This window comes from Aquila chrysaetos, chromosome 13 (genome assembly GCF_900496995.4).
Source record: "Aquila chrysaetos chrysaetos chromosome 13, bAquChr1.4, whole genome shotgun sequence".
In the NCBI taxonomy this organism is placed as follows: domain Eukaryota; kingdom Metazoa; phylum Chordata; class Aves; order Accipitriformes; family Accipitridae; genus Aquila; species Aquila chrysaetos.
The window spans coordinates 20,508,407-20,528,556 of record NC_044016.1 but is presented as its reverse complement, the minus strand read 5'-3'; the positions used below and the strand labels follow the sequence as shown (position 1 = coordinate 20,528,556).

The following is a 20,150-nucleotide window of genomic DNA, read 5'->3' as shown; positions in this document are numbered from 1 at the left end:
CTCTCTCTTCCATTGCTTGCTTTCTTTCACTCACCCATTTCTGCCAGTTGAAGATGCTTATGCGCACTTTCACATGTCTTATTTCCTATAAATTTGATTCTCTATAGCACCTAATTTGTTCATTTTTATTTATTGGTCTTTTCCAGCTTGATTTTTCATTTTCAACTGTTTGTGTCCTATATTTTTCCATATTAGGGAGTGAATATTCCTTTTGGGGAACAGAAAACTATTTAAAAGCTGCATCAAATGGAACCAGCCACCTAATCCTCCTCATTGAAACTGAGATGAGAAAGAGCAAGTACAGTCCAAGCTCAAGAAGCTTAAGTTCAACACCAGTTCTACAAGCTTCTTTTGAGGAGAAAAAGGAAACTGAATAAAGCAGTTTACTTTATGGCTTTCCCATTTATACATTGATTTATACCTTTAAAAAATGCTACACAGAAGATAACTTGAGGTTTGTAAACAAAGAACCAAGTTTAACCATAGAAAAATTTCCTTTACTGTAAAATTTTTAATGTCATCCAAATTATTCCACAACTGAGATTGAGACTGGCCTAGTGTTGGCTGACAGGTAGCTTTATAAACTTAGAAACTGAAAAGTGAATCCACATAAGTGTGTTCCTTGGTTTTATGTATACAATTTGAATATTCATAATGTGTAATTTTAAGTGTGGTACAGTGTTTCAGACACACATCAACAAACCATGCCCATTATCTGGTGAGAAATGGGGAAAAAGAAAAATACTTTATACAATGGCATCAAACAACTTCAACAGATGGCCATCACTGATCAACAAACTAAAACAAACCAGAACTCTTACAAATTTGGCAAAACAAAATTTCCTTTTGTAAAAGCCTGTCTTTGTAAATATATATGGCAAGTTTTCACAGTTAATTCTAGCTCTTGGAGCGTAACAAAAATCACAGAAGAGGATTTAAAGAAAAAAAGTGTTGAAGATGTCTTTTAAACACAGATTTGTCTTATGCAACATTAACTTTAAAATACAACTTTCTGTAGAATTATTATGAACAATATGATAATTTAGTGTTTAGATGTATCTTTATGTATCAATGTCAAGCTGAAAAACTGATAATTTTCACCTATGTTAGATCTCTTATGAGGTGAAACAGCTTGAAAACAAACCTAGAAACAATTTACAGTTTAAGAAACTCACAATGAATACATCAAAATTCAGAATACATAAAAATTCTAACCATACTACAAAAAAACCCTGCTTATTATTATGTCAAAGGTGAGAAATATGTAATCTAGATCTCTTAAAAAGTTAATGGCTTCTTCTAAACTAGAAACCAAAACAAATAAGAAAAGAATATACTATACTTCTTTATAATTCATATCCAAATGGATTGGCAGCTGTTCTCTCACATTTCTCAGGTATTTTTATACAAGCCATATTGACCCCTCTGCACACACTTTTTTCAGACAAATATTCATTTTCAGAGGATGAGCCGTCTGGCAGGTTGTCATTGACAGCTTAAATGCACACTAGCTTTTTTGATTTTCCTCAAAGCTGAGTTGGGCTCTTTAGGTTAGGATAACTGAAATTGCTACAGCAGGAGACAGAGAAGGAATCTGAGAAGAAAAAAGCTGCCTTGATAAAGTTCCTGATGAAAAATGTTATTGATTATGCCTGTAGAGAAATGAGCTTCTGCATCACTAGGACCACATTTGGGGCTGAAATTGTAAGTTTAAGCTTAAGATCAAAAGCATACATAACCTGAAATGAAGAAAGGGATCTTTTAAATCAATAAACACTCTGTCCCAGACAAGGCAATAGCTTTCTTGATCCTGTGTCAACGATCTACATTGTTTGAAAAATCTGGGACTATCACCTTATCTTAGGAAAAGAAAAAAAATGCCAGATAGAACACATACCGGGAAAAAAAAAAAAAAAAAATGTTTAAACACTGATAGATAGCAAGATAATCGAGCAGCCACTAAAATAGAGACTTCGGGAAATCATTTCCTTGTATTTCACAAAGTTAAAAAGCAAGGTATTGGAAACATGCCAATAAAGATTCCTCAATATGATCACCTTCTACTAAAAAGAGTGATAAGCTCTTCTCTCCACCCCCCAAAAAAAAGCAAAAAAGAAAACCGCATGCCTCCAGTGAAAATTGATTTGTGAAAATAACGTTAGTGAAAACCCTCAAAGGTCTGGAGTGACATTTCAAAATTGCTTTCTTTTAAGAATATGTTTCTGTAATACAAACTAAGATAATTTTTACTTATCTCTGCACAATACGTTATCACTGTATTACATACAGTATTAGTATTAGGAAAAGATTTTAACATTTCAGTTATCCAGAAATGAAGAAAAGCTAATTTGTATTGTGTAGCAAGGTGGTTTTTTTCCTAAACTCTGAAACATCAGCATATCTATACAGTTAGAAATAAAATATTTACACAACAGTCAATGCTCCCCAAAGCACAGTACAAATAAAATAACTAATCAACACGTTGCCTATGCAACCATTTGTATTTTTCAAGTGCAGTAACTAAGATAAAGATGGTTTCAGTTGCCCAAGTTTTATCATTCCCTTTGCAAGAAGTCCTTTTATAAGGATATTAATGACTTAGCGATGAAAAATTTTTCAAATGCTTTTCAGTCTGACTGAAGGCCTTACCAGAGCTCCTGCCAGCAACTCTTACTCTATGTTTTTCAGTTAGGTCAGTGATGTATTAGGGTTGCATTTTAAGTTAAAATAATGCTCAAAAGCTTCTTTTGGATGTCGGTGTGCTTTTTCTGAACACCATTCTCTACTGGGGGAGGGGAAAGGACACAGAATTACTTGCTTAAAAAAGCCAGTGATAAATTAGAACTGCAGACACTGCTTTCTTCTGTTTATTTCACGTATCTGGGACAGTGCTTCAACTGTTTTTTCCTCAGGACTTAACTTCTCACTTGTTTCAACATGTTCTTAAACTGAACCATATTCGGAATGCCTTTTGGCAAGTTATTACACTAAGTTTCGACCAAGCACAGGAAAACTGCAAAATGGATATCTACTACAGATAAGAATGTGAGACACCTACTGGTAAAGCTGAAAGTGAGACATTGCTGCTTAATCAGTAGCTAATTTCAATGAGTGACTCTCCCAAGTGAAAAGAAAAATAAAATGACTGCACCATCACTAGTATAAAGCACAGGTATCTGAGGCTGCCTGACCAAGAACAGAATTAAAGAAAAAAGCCTTGTCTAGGCTTTCATTTCAAATTATAAATTGGTCTGGTTAGGCAATACTCCCCCCATTAAAACTCAGCATCATCCAATGTCAGATGAAACATGGAAAATTAAATGAGTTTCCTTCTGATTTTTTGTACCACCTCTGTACTTGCTCTCTCTATAGCAAAAACAGCAAACCAGAATGATTCTGTAAATCTGGTAAGTTTAGTACACAAGCACAACAGACACTAGGAATAACTGCTTCACTAAAGAAGTTAAAACATAAAGAAATTAAGTCTTTAAAAAAAAAAAAAAAAACCCACCACTTTTATTATAGTGACACCTTGTGGCTACATTTGATTTATTTTGAGACCTCTCAAAAATTTTTCATATTCTTGTAATTGCTTTAATGAAGTTCTTCAAAACTTGTGGTCTAGGACAATGTAAAAAGATGAAGACACAAAACAAAAATGAAAGGATGAAAAAAGTGAGAAGGATAAACCAGAAACCAGCATTGCCTGTTCAAATATCTTTAGAAGTATTAACATTCACTTAATGTATTTGCACTTTTTTATCCCAAAAAGAGAGCTGTGGCTTAGAATCACAACTCTGACTGCTACCTCAATTTGAAAAACTGCCTTTTTCTTTTTTTTTTTTTTTTTTTTTTTCAAATGAACTATTGTTGCTGACCCATATTCAAACTGATATCCACATAGGATTATGAAAAATACCCAACAAGCAGCTCTTTTATGATTCTTATCACTGATTCCTTGAAACACAACACAATCCAACTTTGTCAGGACTATGGACTAAGTGCTATATAAGAAAGAGTTAACTTTTTAATATAATCAAGAAGGTGGTATTCATTTTTTCAGGTTAATGACAGGGTAAACAGTTGGCTTAATTAATAGCTACATATTAAAGATACTTTGAAATAGAGAAGAAAATATTCATTCAGAAATCAGTAACAAACGACACAAGGAAAACAAACACAGAAGCATTCTCTTCTACATCGCCTAACTACTAAAAGAGGAAGCTGGAATAACTCTGAACCTGACACTTGTTCCTAACTTTGACAGGAACCTGCTTACATGACTATTTTCTATCTCCCGTCTTCCCTCTAAAGAAAGTCTTCAGCTCTACATGAAAATTGCTATGTAAGTGCAAACAATGAAACTAGGACCAAAAGAAATTCTAAAAAAAAAATACAGTACCATATTAAAACAGAAAAAATTACCCTGTAATCCCACTCTCTTATTTGTTTTTTCTGCATAGTATATGGCTGTTAAATTTTTAAAGGTAGTGGAATAATGTCTTCTAAAAGCATTTAAAGCAAAAAATTAAAAGTCTAAAATACAATTATGTCAATAAAAAGCCCAAGTATCATAGCTAGCATTTTCTCTAATTAAAAAAAAAAACCACTCAAAAAACAGCAACACCCTCTCTTACCTGTTATACTAAGCTTTGATGCCTAAGAAATCTTCCTCGTACAAAGTAGCTTGTATACCTAAATCAGGGATTACATCCTACAAATCACAAATAAATCATCTTCTGTGTGTAAGAAAGCATAAACAATCTTCTCATCTCCTTTTCATCACAGAATTTCAGAGTCTTTGGTCACTGCCCTTCCATTTTCCATCTATTAATTTAGACAAAAGGTTATGGCTAGCAGAAGTTATTCTGACCCTAGTAAAACATAGACTGGAGCATACAAGTAAGTAACAGGAAGAAGAAAAAAGTGTAAATAATCTTATCACATTACTTACTTGATTCTGCCTAATCAGTTTGGATAGCTTGGTACAAGCTTTGCCAAGTACAAATTATCTTTCACGGGAAGCACAATAATGCCCCTAACTCTAACACTATTGTGAATATTCCACAATGCTCCATGTATCAAAAAATCAAAGTCATGATAGAGATTACGACATGCATAACACAATAAATGACTTGTAAAGGAGATTGAACTGGCCTTAATTCATTGTGGTATACATTACTTGTTTTAGTTAACAATTAACTGCCAGAAGGTTGCATTTTTTCATCCAGCTGGTATGAAAGAGGCACTGATTGTAGATTTGAAAATGGATAGATTCACTTAAGAGAAAAGTGAAAGGCTTTCAAAAAACAAACAAAAAACCCCCAACCTGCATACAAGCAAACAGAAGATAAACGATCAATTTTTATGCCCATGGAAATGTTTGAATAGCTTCTTAAAACTCAGGTGAACACATTAATTCAGCCTTTGACAGCTCTCACCTTGCATAACCAATATTTATGTGAAAGGTGACTCAAAAAGGCAACTAACCTTGCCTAATGTTACAGTGCTCATATTCTCTTCATAATCTATGTTTGAACAATTGCTCTAGTGTATCAGACACTAACAGGCTGTCCTTCAACAACGTGTACAGAATCTGGCATGTTCTACTCCCCTGCTTTGAAAAAAGGTGTGTAAACAAAAACCACAGTCAATAACCCTAATCTCCAATTCTTTGTTGCTCCACAAAACGTCATCCTAAACAGTGATGCCATAAAGCACTTTGAGCTCAAATAAATTTTTTTAAAATAAAAAACCCCAAGCACCACCTATGTCAAACCTATACCGGTAAGAAACTGCACTGTGAAAGATACTTAGTCCATCATCTTCTGCTGAAAATGCATACAAACCTTTAAAAAAATTGCTGCATGGTTCCCTAAGTGTTTACTTGCAAAGAGATTATTATCTGCATTACTAAGACAAAAATGGGAATAAATATTCAAAGGAAAGACGACACAGCAAAGCATGATGCTTGCAATGCATTCCTCTACTGTTGCCCACGAACAGGAAAATTTTGGCACTGGGTCTTGTCACACCAACTCAAGTATACGACAGAAGCAGTGTTGAGCAATGTGAAAACATAACTAGTTTTGGATTTAAAGAATGTATTGATTAACCTAGTGCTAATAAATGTGAGTGATTTGCTGAGTTACATTAGTCTTCCTTTAAAAATGGGGCAGGCATTTACATCTTCAAATGAAATAAATCAGGGTTTTTTCATTATGAGTTGATAATCTGATAATTTCCATCTAGATAGAGCATATAAAACACTTAAACCGTAACTGCCCTTTGACAAGCATGCAAAACTTACCTGTGAAAACAGAATATCAAATACTAAAGCATACATTCTGACATAATCTCGTATTAGCTCATACTTTAAATCTGTGCTCACAACACTGGAGATCAACTCTTTTTTAGATGACAAAAAACTGCTACATATTTTAGGATTTTTGTTTTGTGTATGTTAGTGTCCTAGAGAAAACTAGTTTAACTCATTTAAGTAAACAAAACTACTTTAAATACATAATTACAAAAACCTGAAATTAGAGACATAAAAAAAAGTTTAGTACTCCTTACTTACTTCTTTCTAAACAGAATATTAATTAAAAGCCAGATAAATAAAAGTCTTGAATACTAATATGTATGTGTACACAGCCTCCCTCACTCAAAGCCTCTCTTCTGGAGGTCATCTGGTCCAAACCCCTGATCAAAGCAGAGCCAACCTTCAAGTTAGACCTAACTATTTATGTCAATACAAATAAATAAATACGAACTTCTTAAAGTGGAACTCCTCAAAAATTTGTCAGCAATTTTAGGTCTCTAAGGACATTTTAAATAGCCTTTTCTTATTTACAAGAAAAAATACATTAAAAAACCAATAAATTATAGCCACAGTACTTCTACTTTTGACTAGCAAATGCACTTACTATAATGTAGGCTTCAATTCACTGATGTAAAGAGAGATTACAGAACAGCCTTATCTAAACTACCCTGAATTATCATGTTGACTCACAACTGAGAACTCGTATTGCCTTAAAGTTACTTCTCCTTAACAATAAATACTCATAAACTTATGCTGCTACATGATTTTCTCTTTAGCTCTTTTGCTTAATCTTCAAAGAAGCTGCACCTCCAGGGAATTCCCCACCACTCTGTGGATATGATAATGAGGAACATGGATTCATAGAAAATAAAAGGTTTACTGGGGATCATGGAACAGAACAGGAAAAATTAGAGGCATGAGGACTATGTGATAAAGAAATCTGTGCTGTAGTTACCTGGACAACTGTATATTTCAAATATCTGCTAAAATAAAACTGCAAGGGGGAGGTTTCCAGGTGTGCTTGTATTTAAGTAGAAAACATATAGCTACATATACAAAAACACCACATGAAATGAATTCCCTCCTGATAATCTGCTCCTCCAATAGAGGGCAAGTCACTTACAGAGGACTAAGAGATCATTGGAGAGCTAAAATGTACAATAGTTCCTTTTGTGCCAAAAAACCGAGTAACATACCACCTGAAACTCTGGAATAATGTTCTCCCCTCCACTCTTCCCTCTCTGCACTTTCAGGCAAGGCCTCAAAGAGCCTTCACCAAAACAGAACAATGATGCTCTCAAAACATAGCATATACACAGATGAAGACAGCTGAGGCAGGACAATGACAAACAGATAAACTTATGTTGAAATAGAAAATCACTTTTGGACAAGTCTTTGGATGGGGCCAAAGAATGACTAGAACCTGGGCCTCTTCTTGGTAACACGATGGAAGCAGAAAAGCTGCCCTTACTAACAATCCGTCCACTTTGCACCAAGTTAAGGTCACACACATGCACACACACACACAAAAATCTCCAGGAAATGTAATCCACCTACAAACTCCATAAGGCATTTCTTCATTGCTAGATGATATATCACAGACACCTTTAAGCAAAAATTTATCAGATACACACACAACCTAAGGGACAACGCCAACCATTTCAGAAAGAGAAAACAGTAAAATTAGAATCATAAAGCTTACAGGGGAAATGTGAGAATGTATTCATTTGTATCAGGAACAGTTAAGATTCAAGTTACATTCAGTAGGAGCTTACTAAAGGACATGGAAGCTGAGAAAGGGTTATCTGAGAAGGAGAGACACGCAAGTGACCCACAGGACTCTTTCCCCATAGACTACAACTGCTTACCAGCAATCCCATGTTGCAGAGCAGTAAAGATCAGAGAAAGAGGTCATTCTTTGGGAAAAAGAAAGCACTTCGCCTTCTTGGGGATTCCAAGAATTGCTGTACTGATTAAACAGTTTGTGTCTACAGAATAATTATTACAATACAGGGCATTTCCTCTTTGGGTCTATGACCCAAAACCTAATCATGATAACATCTTTGGAATCTACAGATTGTGGCCTCTCTACCAATGAGCTCAATTCAGTTTTTGGATAAGACTGCTTCAATGTGATTATAAGCTTTTTCTAGAATTCCCAGCACCTACAGTAAAAAGACAACATCACCTCAATAATGATTAAGCCCATCTAGCTGCTTTGGTTTACACAAAGCATTGCTCAAGCCTCCTTAGCCCTAACTTTCCCCTTTCACTCTTTCAATGCAACAGCAGAAAATATATAAAAATAAACTTCCAAGTTCTATAGCAAGGATGTAAACACATTTTAACCATTTTGGTAGTCAAGGAATGATGTTTACTACTGAGATAAAAAACCCACATCAGCTGCAAGAGGAAAGAGGATAAGTGAGTTATGATTAAAAAAAAAAAAAAAAAAAAAAGGAGAAAGAGATACACAGTTAGAGATGGAAGCACCAGAGTTTTCAAAACAAGATGTCTGCAATTTATGACCTATATTTATATTAAAAAAGCATCCACCAAGATAATTTTTTTTTTTTTTAAGATAGGTGATGAAAGTTGTGTATATCATAATCAGAAATACATCATGCAAGTAGCTAAATTCAGACACTTATTCTGGTGTCTACATTATTTAATGATAGCCATGCAATATTACACTGATGAACTAACCTGCAGACACGGGCAGGAAAATACAGGTTCTGCCAGGACCGACAGAGGTATTTAGAGTGATCGATAACCCGAATCCAGTCTAACTCATCCATGGACACCTCAATGTAGTAGGAATAAGACCTATGGATTGTCAAAACACACTGGTTAGAATACAAGGAGCCACATTTTACATATTAAATTTTACACTTTCTTCTCGATTTTCAGTTGTGCTCCTACCCACAGACTGGTATCTAAGATATCTAAAAGAGATCCCTATTTTCAAACTAGCTTTGAAAATAAATTCACATGCAGTTATATTAAGACAATTTTTCAGAATAACTTAAAACATCCTAACACTCACAATCTGCAGTAATTAGATGAGACCACTGTCCCTCAAAAAAGGCAATAGAGACTTTCAACTCAGTCATAAAAATAATCATTTGTATTCCCTCTGCATGGAATAAATCTAAAACACCAGTGATAGCTATTATTTCTATTGCCTTATCCATAAAGAAAAATTAAAAAAAATTTAGCAGATCAAAAATGTAAATTCAAACCCTTCACTTGAAAAAAGCAAGTTTACTTCACAATCATTTTCTCACTGATGTTGTTCTTCACTTCTGACCCTTTCAGTTGTTTATGATACATTGTTGAGCCTGTCACCACTTACTTACACACCCCAAAATTACCTCATCAAAAATAAAAAAAGTCACCAACAGAATCTGTGTCTTCCTCTTGTTTATCAGTTATGTTTAGCTTACAGTTTGCTGTTAGGAGAAAGCAAACCCAAACTAAAACTTGAAAGCCACAGCTATTTCCATATTATACCTACAACAGCGATACTTAGAATGAAGTAAAAACTCCACTTGTACATCAGCAAATTGTGAAATAAACATTTCAGAATATTTTCTTTCTGTTAATGTACTAGTCTGCAATATTCACAGACATTTCAACAGCACCATGTTAGCACTTACCCTCCTTTCACACTGATTTCTAAAAGAAGAGTTGCTCTTCCAGAGTTCTACATAGACATGTTTTGTTAAACACTAATGCCTTTGTTAATATTTCCAATTTTTTGCTGAGGACTTAGAGGGGTAGACGTCTAAAGTAGTATTGTTTAAAAATTCTTAAAATGTTAGATAACACTGTTAATACCAATTTATGCACTTAGAAAGGTAATGCAGAGTCTGTAAGATGTCAATTGCATAATCAGCTTTCACATTCACACCAACCAGATGTGTAATATTCACAACCCATATAAATACACTGTGTTTTAGCAAAATTATTATTACTAACCTATGCATACGTGACTGAACTAGGCTCCAGCATTTTAGACTTTGAGCAGGGTGGATCCAAAAGTTACTGACTGTCTCTCCTCTATGTGGCAAGAATTTAGGGATTCTCACATCTCCATTACTAGTCTAATGTAAATTTGTAACCAATACACAACACGTTATTTTTTGGTTTCTGAAGGTACAAAGCAAAGAAAAATTATCTCAAAAATACAGTTCCATTATCATATACAACACTATGCCTTTTATTTTTCTTAAGGATAGCATGTTTTTTGCAGAGGTAATTTGGACAGCTAGTCTGCTTAGCACTCCTATATCTAAGATTCATCTGTTAATAACACCTCTAAACTAGAGGTGCAATACACACGTTAGTTTGGTTTTGGTTAAGAATGTACATTATCTATATAAAGATATCCAATAGACTAGAGCTTTACAGGGACAGTTAAAATGAATGAGTAGTTTAAAGAGATGTTCAACAAGAAGCCACCATGTGCTTGTACAGTTGCTAAAACATCTCTTTTGGAGGCGTTATTCATGTATCCCATGAGAAAGATGCAAGTAAGTGGCTGGCAATTCTTAGACTAAAAAAGTACATAGATTGGAAAAGATCTCTAGACAAAGTGAGGACGATCTTAGACCAAGTTCCTTAAGGTCTCAGCTGGTAAAGTTCTGCATACCTCCAAGCGCTGATATCCCTAACCTCTCTGGGCAAACTCTTCCCAAGTGGAACTACCCCATTATGAATTCTTTTTGTAATATTTAAAAGGAATTTATCATGTTGATTGTGTCCACTGCTCTTTGCCCTCTCAGCACACAGCTGTAAGAGGAGTCTGGCCCTGTATTCTCTATATTCTTTCATTAAATAGGCAAAGACAGCAATAAATTCCACCTTCTAAGCCTTCTCCTCTTAAAACAGCAAGTTGTCTCAGCATCTCCTTGTACATCGTGTTCTCCAGCCCTCATCATCTTGGTGTCATGCTGAACTCACTCCAGTACATCAGTATCTTATACTGAGGAGTCCACAACTGCACAAAGTACTCCAAATGCTTCCTTTTCCATTTATCTTAGACAGTTGAGCTACTGGGGGGGAAAAGGCTGACAATTCAGGTACTATACCTAATAAGAAGCAAAAGAAAGTCTAATAGCGAAGTTTTCACAGAAAAACAAAAAATTCAGGATGACACAGAAACCATATCCTAAACCACTGTACCCTCAATATTTTACGAAAACAAAAAACTCTAGAGTAAAGGTCCATCTTGGCCAATATGCTGCCAGCAACAATGGCTTGTTCTACAAACTTCAGAGGAAGGGCATAGGACACCAAGCAACAGATAATTTTTTAGTAAGTTGTCCCAAGGAGAAGGGTTTTTCCCTGAGTTTCAGCAGCTGCCAATTTATGCCTTGCAGACGAGGGGCATCTTGTCAGTTACAAGCTCTCTAAAAAATTGCTAGAGAACTCCTCATTATTAATATATCTCTATTACTTTTTCAAATTTTATAAAATTGGTTGATGATTGGTTTATAAATTTGGCTGACAAGTAGTATAATATCATATGACGCAGTTCATTATACCTTCAAAGTTTTACTTTTCCATCTCTCCAAAAGGAATAGAGGAGAAGCATAAATTTCGGTCGAACTGAATCAGGAGAACTTACTTGAAACAACTGAATAGCTAAAAACTAATGCAGTTTATTTGGAATTATTAATAACTGTAATTCATGTTTAAAAATATTTTCATTTACAAAAAATAAAAATCAATAAAACATTAGTACACCCTGTTCTAAAATAACACGGATTAGTTAAGAAAACAAAATGCAACTGTTTTGCAATTCTAAACTGTTAGTCTGGAAGTAATATAAAATTAATCTTTTATCAGAAAGATAATAATGTGTTAAAAGTATAAGTAGCTTGGTTTATTGTTTTTAATAGAAAACTGCTTATGAATACCTGCATGAGCTGTCTACTAAAAAGTAAAATCTTTGTCAAGGCAAGTTATAAAATTAATATATTTAATTTGTCAGTTAAAGAGAACCTTGCAATTTTCCTACTTAAGCAGTCACTCAGTTGTTCAAATATGCATAATTTTATCTTTCATGCATTCCATAATAATCTAAAGTAACTGAGCATAAATTGGCTAAGGCATCCGTGACAGTTCATACCTCACCAGTCTCACCATGAAGCAGCTTCTAATAACTACTGTAGTTAGTTGGTAATTCACATTCTAAATAAATTTTACTACCTCTGAATTATTGTCAAAGTGTGTTATTTCTTAACAATTTTGACATATTTAAAAAAATCTGAACAAACATTCCTTCAATGTTTGGAATGTAAATATGTAAAAAATACAGTTTCTGCAGAAAAACTAGAATATTGTTTTTCTAACTAAAATAAAAACGGTTGAAAACTAAGTGGCAAATAGAAAACAAAATTTAAATTACATAAACTTTCATTAGCAATATAAACTATTTAATGAAGACATAGAAAATACACTGAAAAATTATGAGGTAGCTTAGTATCACAAAATATGGTCTGGTGTGTAAGTAACCAAAACTGCATTTAAAAAAACAGGGTGTTTTCAAACAAAACTTGTCATCTCAAACACTGTATCATGGTGTTTCTATAAAATATTTAATGAATATTTTGCATTGATATATTATCACCAGTACAAAAAGCACTTTCTTTTTTATGTCAGCTTGGCACCTACCGACTATCTCTGTCCCACAGGAGTATTCGTATGTGGTTGACTATTGACGGCTGGCCTAGTTTAATTTCAATTCCAGAACGGCAGTCATCATCAATGGGGTGTCGAGAGAAGCCATGATCCAAGTCATAGTTCTGAGTATCCCCATCTAACAAAGCAGACTTCAGCTCTCCTTTTACAACCTGCGCTCCATACTTCATTGTTGCAATATTTTCCCCTGGTACTAAGAAGAAAAGGAAATAATTAGTTAATTTTTACAGTCTTATACTGCAAATTAGATGTTCTGAACGTCAACTGTATTAGGTCAGAATAAAGATTTATTGCCAGTATGCTTGCTTGGCCACAAACACATGCTTAAGGGAAAAAAAAAAAAAAAAAGTACAAAAATAGAGGCATTTTAGAAATGTTGCTTCTTCCATTTCATTTGATGCCCCCTAGGTCTTTTACGGTAATAATAAGGAATGATAATGTACTAGTATGTAGTATCTACGTTCTCAGTCCCCTTCTGATTTTAGAGAATTCTATTGCACCTTCCTCATTCAATCATCACTTTCCTCCTGGTTTTAAAGTTTTGGTCTATTTAGTCTCTCCTTGTGATCAGCCTCTCGCCATACCTCTAATAATACTTTTGCCCTTTCTTTCCTATTTTTTTGTTCCAATTTCAACTGTTTGTGTGTTTGTTTTTAAGTGGAAGGAAACTAGAAGTCACATAAAATGTTCAAGATGTGGATGCATTATGAATTTGCAGAATGGTATATAGAGTGGTACAGCTATACAAGCTATTTTGATAGCTACACAAGTTTCCAGTACTCTGCAAAGCTAAACGAACCGGAGTGAAATGGGAAACTTTTGGCTGCTTGGGCTTTGAACCAACACGGTAAAGCAAGTTTTTTTTATCCCAGCATTTCACAGTAATAAACCTGTTATGTCCTAGGAACAGATCTTCCATCAAGATAACTGGGGATAATGATCCCTAACTCCAACTATGAAACAATATATTGAAGAACCATCCTGTTAAAAAGACATTTTTAACAGTCTGGTTTGAGAGAGACCCTAGAAAACATGATCTGAAAGCTAAATGATGAAAAGCTGCCCCTGTACTCTTCAGGCAGGTTGGCAACAGAAGTATGAATTTTAACAGGGTGTTAAGTTTAACAGAATTTGAAGTGGCAAAATTTTAACTGTATTGTAGTACTACTACATAAAAACATCAAATGCACAATCATGAAATTGTAAGTGGTTGTCAATGTTTCCACAGAAAGAGTCCCAAGAGCCTGAACTAGTACTAAAACAACACAGAAATTCAGTTCTCCAAAACCATTTTTGCTTTTGACAAGATTTTGACAAAGCTAGAAATTTTGAGATTAGGAGCATATTATTTTTGAGACATAAATATGCAGAAAAAGAAGTCAGAAAACACCATTTAACTTTTTCAGATTTATCCGCTACACTGTCAAAAGAATGCCTTGCATGACAAGACTTTTACACTATCCTAATATTAAACTCATACATTTCAATATTAATATCTGTAACTTCTAAGAGAGAACAAAGCAGAGATGCAGTTCTGAGAAAGCAGTTATTTTCAGGGCTCATTATGCATGACTGACAGCCTACAGCGCAAGCTCTCAAAGAACATTTAACTTTATTCTTTGCTGTGGGGCAAATACTCCATAAATCACACATTAGTTAGCAAACTAACAGTATCTTTCTAAAGCTCGGTGTTAGATATTCTTGTTGAATTAACAGAGAGCACAGACAAACAGAAGTCAAACAAAAGACTTCTCACACTTTTTAGGCTTCCATTAATACAATTTTGGAAGATTGGTTTATACTATTTGGGCACGCATGTAAAGAGTAAGAGAAAAATCAAAAGTAGTGAAGAAAGGATGAAAATCTTCATGAAGCAGAAAACAAGTAGCCATCAATATAAAACCATTTAAAACTCATATATCCTGCAGTTTTTATTTTTAATGTTTTTGCAAAAGTTTTTCAGTTAAACCAGCACTTTCTTTAGGACAATACACTCTTATTACAACATTAATGTTTGAGCAATATCTGAGATACAAAGCAAGAAAATATGTTTACTAATATTATTTCAGGAATAGAAATGGCAAGAACAGTACATAACAAGATATTTCATATGTAAACCTATTAAAACACATAATAATAGATAAAAACTCAAAGCACAGATTAACCATATCCTCCAGGCAACTATAGTCACTAAACGAGAAAAAAAACAAACAGAAAACCTGACGCTTACTTAACATGCCCCTGTAGTTGAGGTCCATGTCCCGACTCTCGGAACGAATCTTAATGGCATCTAGGATGGCATCAGGTGACAACAATCCTGAAGGTCTTACAACATTTAGTAGTTCTGTTAGACTCATTAGTGGCAAACGTACTGCTTGCATGATTTCAGCATGGTTTTCCTTGGGGTTATGTTTACACCAATTCATCAAAGCTTGGAAAATGTCCTTCTCAGGAGCTGCAAATGAGTCCCTCAGTACAATACTTAGAAGAGCAGCCTGGAAAAGAAAAACAAACAAAATAAACCCCAAATAAACAGAAATAAAATTAAAGGGAAGAAAAAAGTAAATTAAAATAAGGCAAAAATTAATGGGTATTTTAACTTGTAGTTAGTAAAAATAATCTCCAAAGGAGTGACTACCTGAAACTGTAGTTTTAGTTACTTATGCAAGAATTATAGAATCCATCATGTAAATAATAGGTAATATTACAAACCCACTAGGAGAAATAAGTCAGAACTGAAATGTGAACTATTCCCAGTTACCACTTCAAATTTACTTTGGAATATAAGAAGTGATCTGGGGATTTGGTAGTATAGTTCAAAGCATTCCTTTAAACTTAGGTTGGTATAAGAACACTGATGCAAAAAATAAAGTGTGGCTTGGAATCACCTTTTTAAACCATTTCTAACTACTTGGCATTTCTACTACTCCCCCCCCCCCCCCCCCCCCCCCCCCTTTCTCTCTCTCTTTTGGTACCAACTTAGAATCAGCAGGTAAAAACTTCAGCGGTTCTAATTCATGCAGAAAACCCACTGACTGCAAAATGAGAACAAAAAGAACTGAACAGCTTTTTGATTTTCACTTAGCTAGCAGAATATTTAGGAGTTTGCCTAAGAAAAGGATAAATCTCTCATATATACCAGCACTGGGTATGCCAAAGATTTCATAGAGTATGCTCTTCCATATGAATTACATTTGCTGCTTTCTTTATTGATAATATGCTCTCAGAGCTCAGATTTAACAAACTGCATGACAGAGGATAGTAGAGAGAAAAAACCTTTTTTTTTTCCCTACATAACTAGTAAGTTAGTCCACGGAGCAGTGTGTCTTGCACTTATTGAAGGAATAGACCCATCACAGCTTTTCCACTAAAAACACTTAAAAAAAATAATAATTAAACTATCATTCATTCAAGATGCTCTGCTGCTTCATATGAACACCACTTGAAAATACTCTATCATTATTATGTCCAGCTCAAAGACTAATGCAGAGTAAGTGGAAAATTTATACATCATAGAACAGCCTGACCCAGGCACAAATATTTATGCAGCTAACAACAATAACAAAACCAACACACAAAAAACCCAAACCACCCTACACCACCACCATTATTATGCAATTTCAGAACATGATGACAATCAGCAATATAAATCACAGTGAACTCCAGAATGCTTTAGCTTATACAGTAGAAAGTCACCCATCACTGAGGCAGCATATATCAAGAAATTAATAGAATGGAGTATCTTCTGCTACCTCCAAATCTTTACTTTCTATCCCCTGCGGAGCATTCAGAAGCAAAATTATATTATTTCAAGAACAGATGAAAAAAGACAAATTAAGATTAGGTTGCCTGCTCCCACCTTTTAAAATACTCCATCAGATTTACTATATTTAGCTATACTGACTGGTCAAAGTTAAATACCTAAAAAATTCAGAATAGAACACCAGGATTTTCAGTTCAGCTTGGCTTGAACACTTCCAACTGTCACAGTTTCACTAGTATAAAATGATACCTGTTAATTAACATATAAACTCATATTTTATCATGAAGTTGTACACAGATTAAAATTAACATTCCTGGGGGAAAAAGTGCAAACAAAAGATATACCTTAGAAAGTGATAGGAAGCCTTCACTGGAGAGCACCTCTTGGGCATTTCTATCCATGAACATACAGCACATACAAGTTAATTTGGGAAGGGAATAAAGACTGGCAACATCAAATGTCATACAGACATTCTGAATATTAAGTATTGTGCAAAGATACTCAGACGTGGAATCCTCCAGTTCTGGGAACCCATATTTATGTGCTAGGCTTAGGAAGTCTAGGAGAACCTCCTCTTTCTCATCTCGTAGTGTAGCACGACCAGTGTAAATATATTTCAACAGCATGGTAAATGCTTCTGCAGTGGTGTCCTGAAGAGGAATTTCTGCTTCAGGCTGAGATTCTCTCATTCCGCCATACAATAATGCTCTATAAGGAAGACAAAATTTGAGAAGTTTATATGCTGATAAAAACCAGGCAGAAAGTAGAAAGAGAAAGGAATAAATGACTATCTACAGCAAGGGGAATACAAAGGGGATATGGTTTAAGAATCTACAGAAGAAAAACCCTTCTACTTTGCATTTAAAGTGCAGCTCTGCTCTGAAAGCAGCTGCACAAGAATAATATTCTGATGCATCGTGTTTTTATCCTACACAACATTTGCTCCATCTCCACTTTGAACAACAGCTTGCAAAGCAGAAATTAAGATATGATTTCATATCTTCCTTTTTTTTTTTTTTTAAATATAGTGCTATCTGTGAGAAAGAAAAAAAAAAGAAAAATTTTCACAAAGCAAGTGAAACAAACAGTTTGCCACAATATTAGCAGTGGCAGATTAGCAAATCTTGGGATTCTTGATCCTCTATTGCTTACTCTAAATCCAGCACACGGCAACTCCAATGAAATCCTGAATCTTGAGAAAAATCAAAGTACTCACAATTATTTTTTAAAATATGATAGACAGTTTGAACACGATTTGCATTCACATTTTAGTTTAGCTATTAGTTTATCCCTCTGACAAAAGTAACTGGAAGAAGATTATCAGGAAGTTCTATTAATTACGTTTAGAGTGAAAAATGTCCAGCTCTTAAAAAAGCTGGATTAGTATTATTGCTAGTTTTAAAATATATATCCTAACCTGTACCAGCCAGACCTCTCTAAATACTCAATTCCAACACATCAAGATTAAACTTTCTAATTGAGTATATTCCATAGAAGCACACCATCCATACTCTGAGAAATCAAAATGATTTTACAGCAGAACTTTTCTGTTCTGAAGTTATCTTTCTCTTGAATTTGTGAAACCACCTTCAAAATCCAATTTAATGAAGGTCAAAAGAATAACATCATGACATGGTATTTATCTTTTTATATTTGGACACAATGATTCGATGTGCTGGGAAACATTCACACAGAAAAGGTCACACTCAATGGACAGATGATTACACCCTGAAAAGTTCATAGAGAAACACTATTTATCTTATCTGCATGAAAATTTCCTGTGAGTCTGACAAAAAACTCTACTTCACCTGAAATAATGGCACCTAGCAGCCAGGATCACTCTGTGTGCCGGAAAACGTTTCTTTTCTACAATAAAGGTAACGTCACTATATTCTTCCCCATTCATTAGAGCACCGATATGCTCTGACAGAATGTGAACGTGGTCAATCTCACCCACAGCTGTGTAAGGACGAAGTGGATGGCTGTTACTCATCTTGGAGGGATGGTGATATTGGTAGCCTAAAGGGAAAAAGAAAACAACCAGTATTATAAAGGGCACAAATATTAAAAAATGGCAAAGATCAAGCTGCGATTACGAAAAAAGTGACTAGTGTAAGCTACCATATATTACAAGAAAAATGAAGCCAAGAGGTTTTCTATTAAAGTTCATTTACAACAGGACTCGATGTAGTTTGCACCAACAATTCTAGCTGACTCTCTATCTAGAGATAGAGATAGAAATCTAAAATCGAAATCTAGAAAATATTTCAGAGAATTCCATCACCTTGTTGTTCTGTCAATCCATTTACTTAAAATAAAAAGCTTCCAACAAAAGGAATTAAAGATTAAACAATTTTAATTAAAGTTACCATTTAGAAAGCAATTTTATCTGAATTAAAAGGCACATAAATTATAAAGAAATAAATAATTTGACCAATTAAGCATAGTCTTACTCCCAAGTCTCTACTAAAATCAGTGATGAGTAAAGCCATCAGTGTTTTCGCAGAATTCCAATCAACTTTCCAGAAATGGAAGAAAATACACAATTAGGATAACTTTTAATAAATAACAGACAGTCTGTCAAAGAGCAAAACATTACAATGTACAATTCAATTTTGTTACCCTTTCCACTCAGTTTTCTCGACACCTTCATGTTCCCTCATATATGTAAGAAAATAAACCCCCTAATACCTCTCAGTCATAAAAGTGTGAAACTGTCCACTAATGTACAATACAGACTAATGCATTAGTCATATCTTCTATGGAATTATTTTGTTACTTCTTAATTCACAAGAGGTTTTAGTTTGGTTGATTTTGGTTTATCTCAGCAATGGAGGCTTTCTGTAGTCTCAGTGGCAAGAGCATCCACAGGAGAATTTAGGCTAGCCACTTTTCAAAATGGGCACATACTTAGTGCTGAAGAAACATGGTGTACCACAAGAAGCAGGAAAAAGATGAGGCCATACCCTGCACACAGCTAACACAATCTTTCAAGTAAAATATTCATGACATGAATGTATTTTCAAGCTATATTTTTAAAGTATTAGAAGAAGATATGCATCTGTTTCCAGTCATTTCTACCCCAAAAAAGAAAACAAAACACACGCACATGGGGTTAAGTATTATGTAACACCTGGAAATTTTTAACCCAAAATCAAGATACAGTAGAAACACAGTCCCAAAGAACTTTAAACTAAACTAGAAAAAGTGATAGGAACAGAAAATAAGATTTGAGAAAAATACAGCATGCTAAATTGATAATACAGATCACAGCACAAAAGGGAACAAAACCCCAACTTTCCCCAGGCTGCCTCTGCTACTTGAATTAGAAGCTGTGTGCCCATGTAGCCACATGTT

At 34.5% G+C, this 20,150-nt stretch overlaps 1 protein-coding gene across 5 annotated transcripts in view; it reads right to left on the bottom strand.

Moving 5' to 3' along the window:
• Nucleotides 1-20,150, bottom strand: part of BTBD9 (BTB domain containing 9) — a 144,066-nt gene that overhangs the window by 117,996 nt on the left and 5,920 nt on the right. For all 5 annotated transcript variants that reach the window (XM_030036175.2, XM_030036173.2, XM_030036174.2 and 2 more), the window contains exons 3-7: nucleotides 18,602-18,812; nucleotides 17,138-17,501; nucleotides 15,261-15,525; nucleotides 13,004-13,223; nucleotides 9,029-9,148 (exon numbers count right to left, since the gene is read on the bottom strand). In XM_030036175.2, the coding sequence (XP_029892035.1) occupies nucleotides 9,029-9,148; nucleotides 13,004-13,223; nucleotides 15,261-15,525; nucleotides 17,138-17,501; nucleotides 18,602-18,812 (1,180 nt within the window). The remainder of the gene's footprint in view (nucleotides 1-9,028; nucleotides 9,149-13,003; nucleotides 13,224-15,260; nucleotides 15,526-17,137; nucleotides 17,502-18,601; nucleotides 18,813-20,150) is intronic.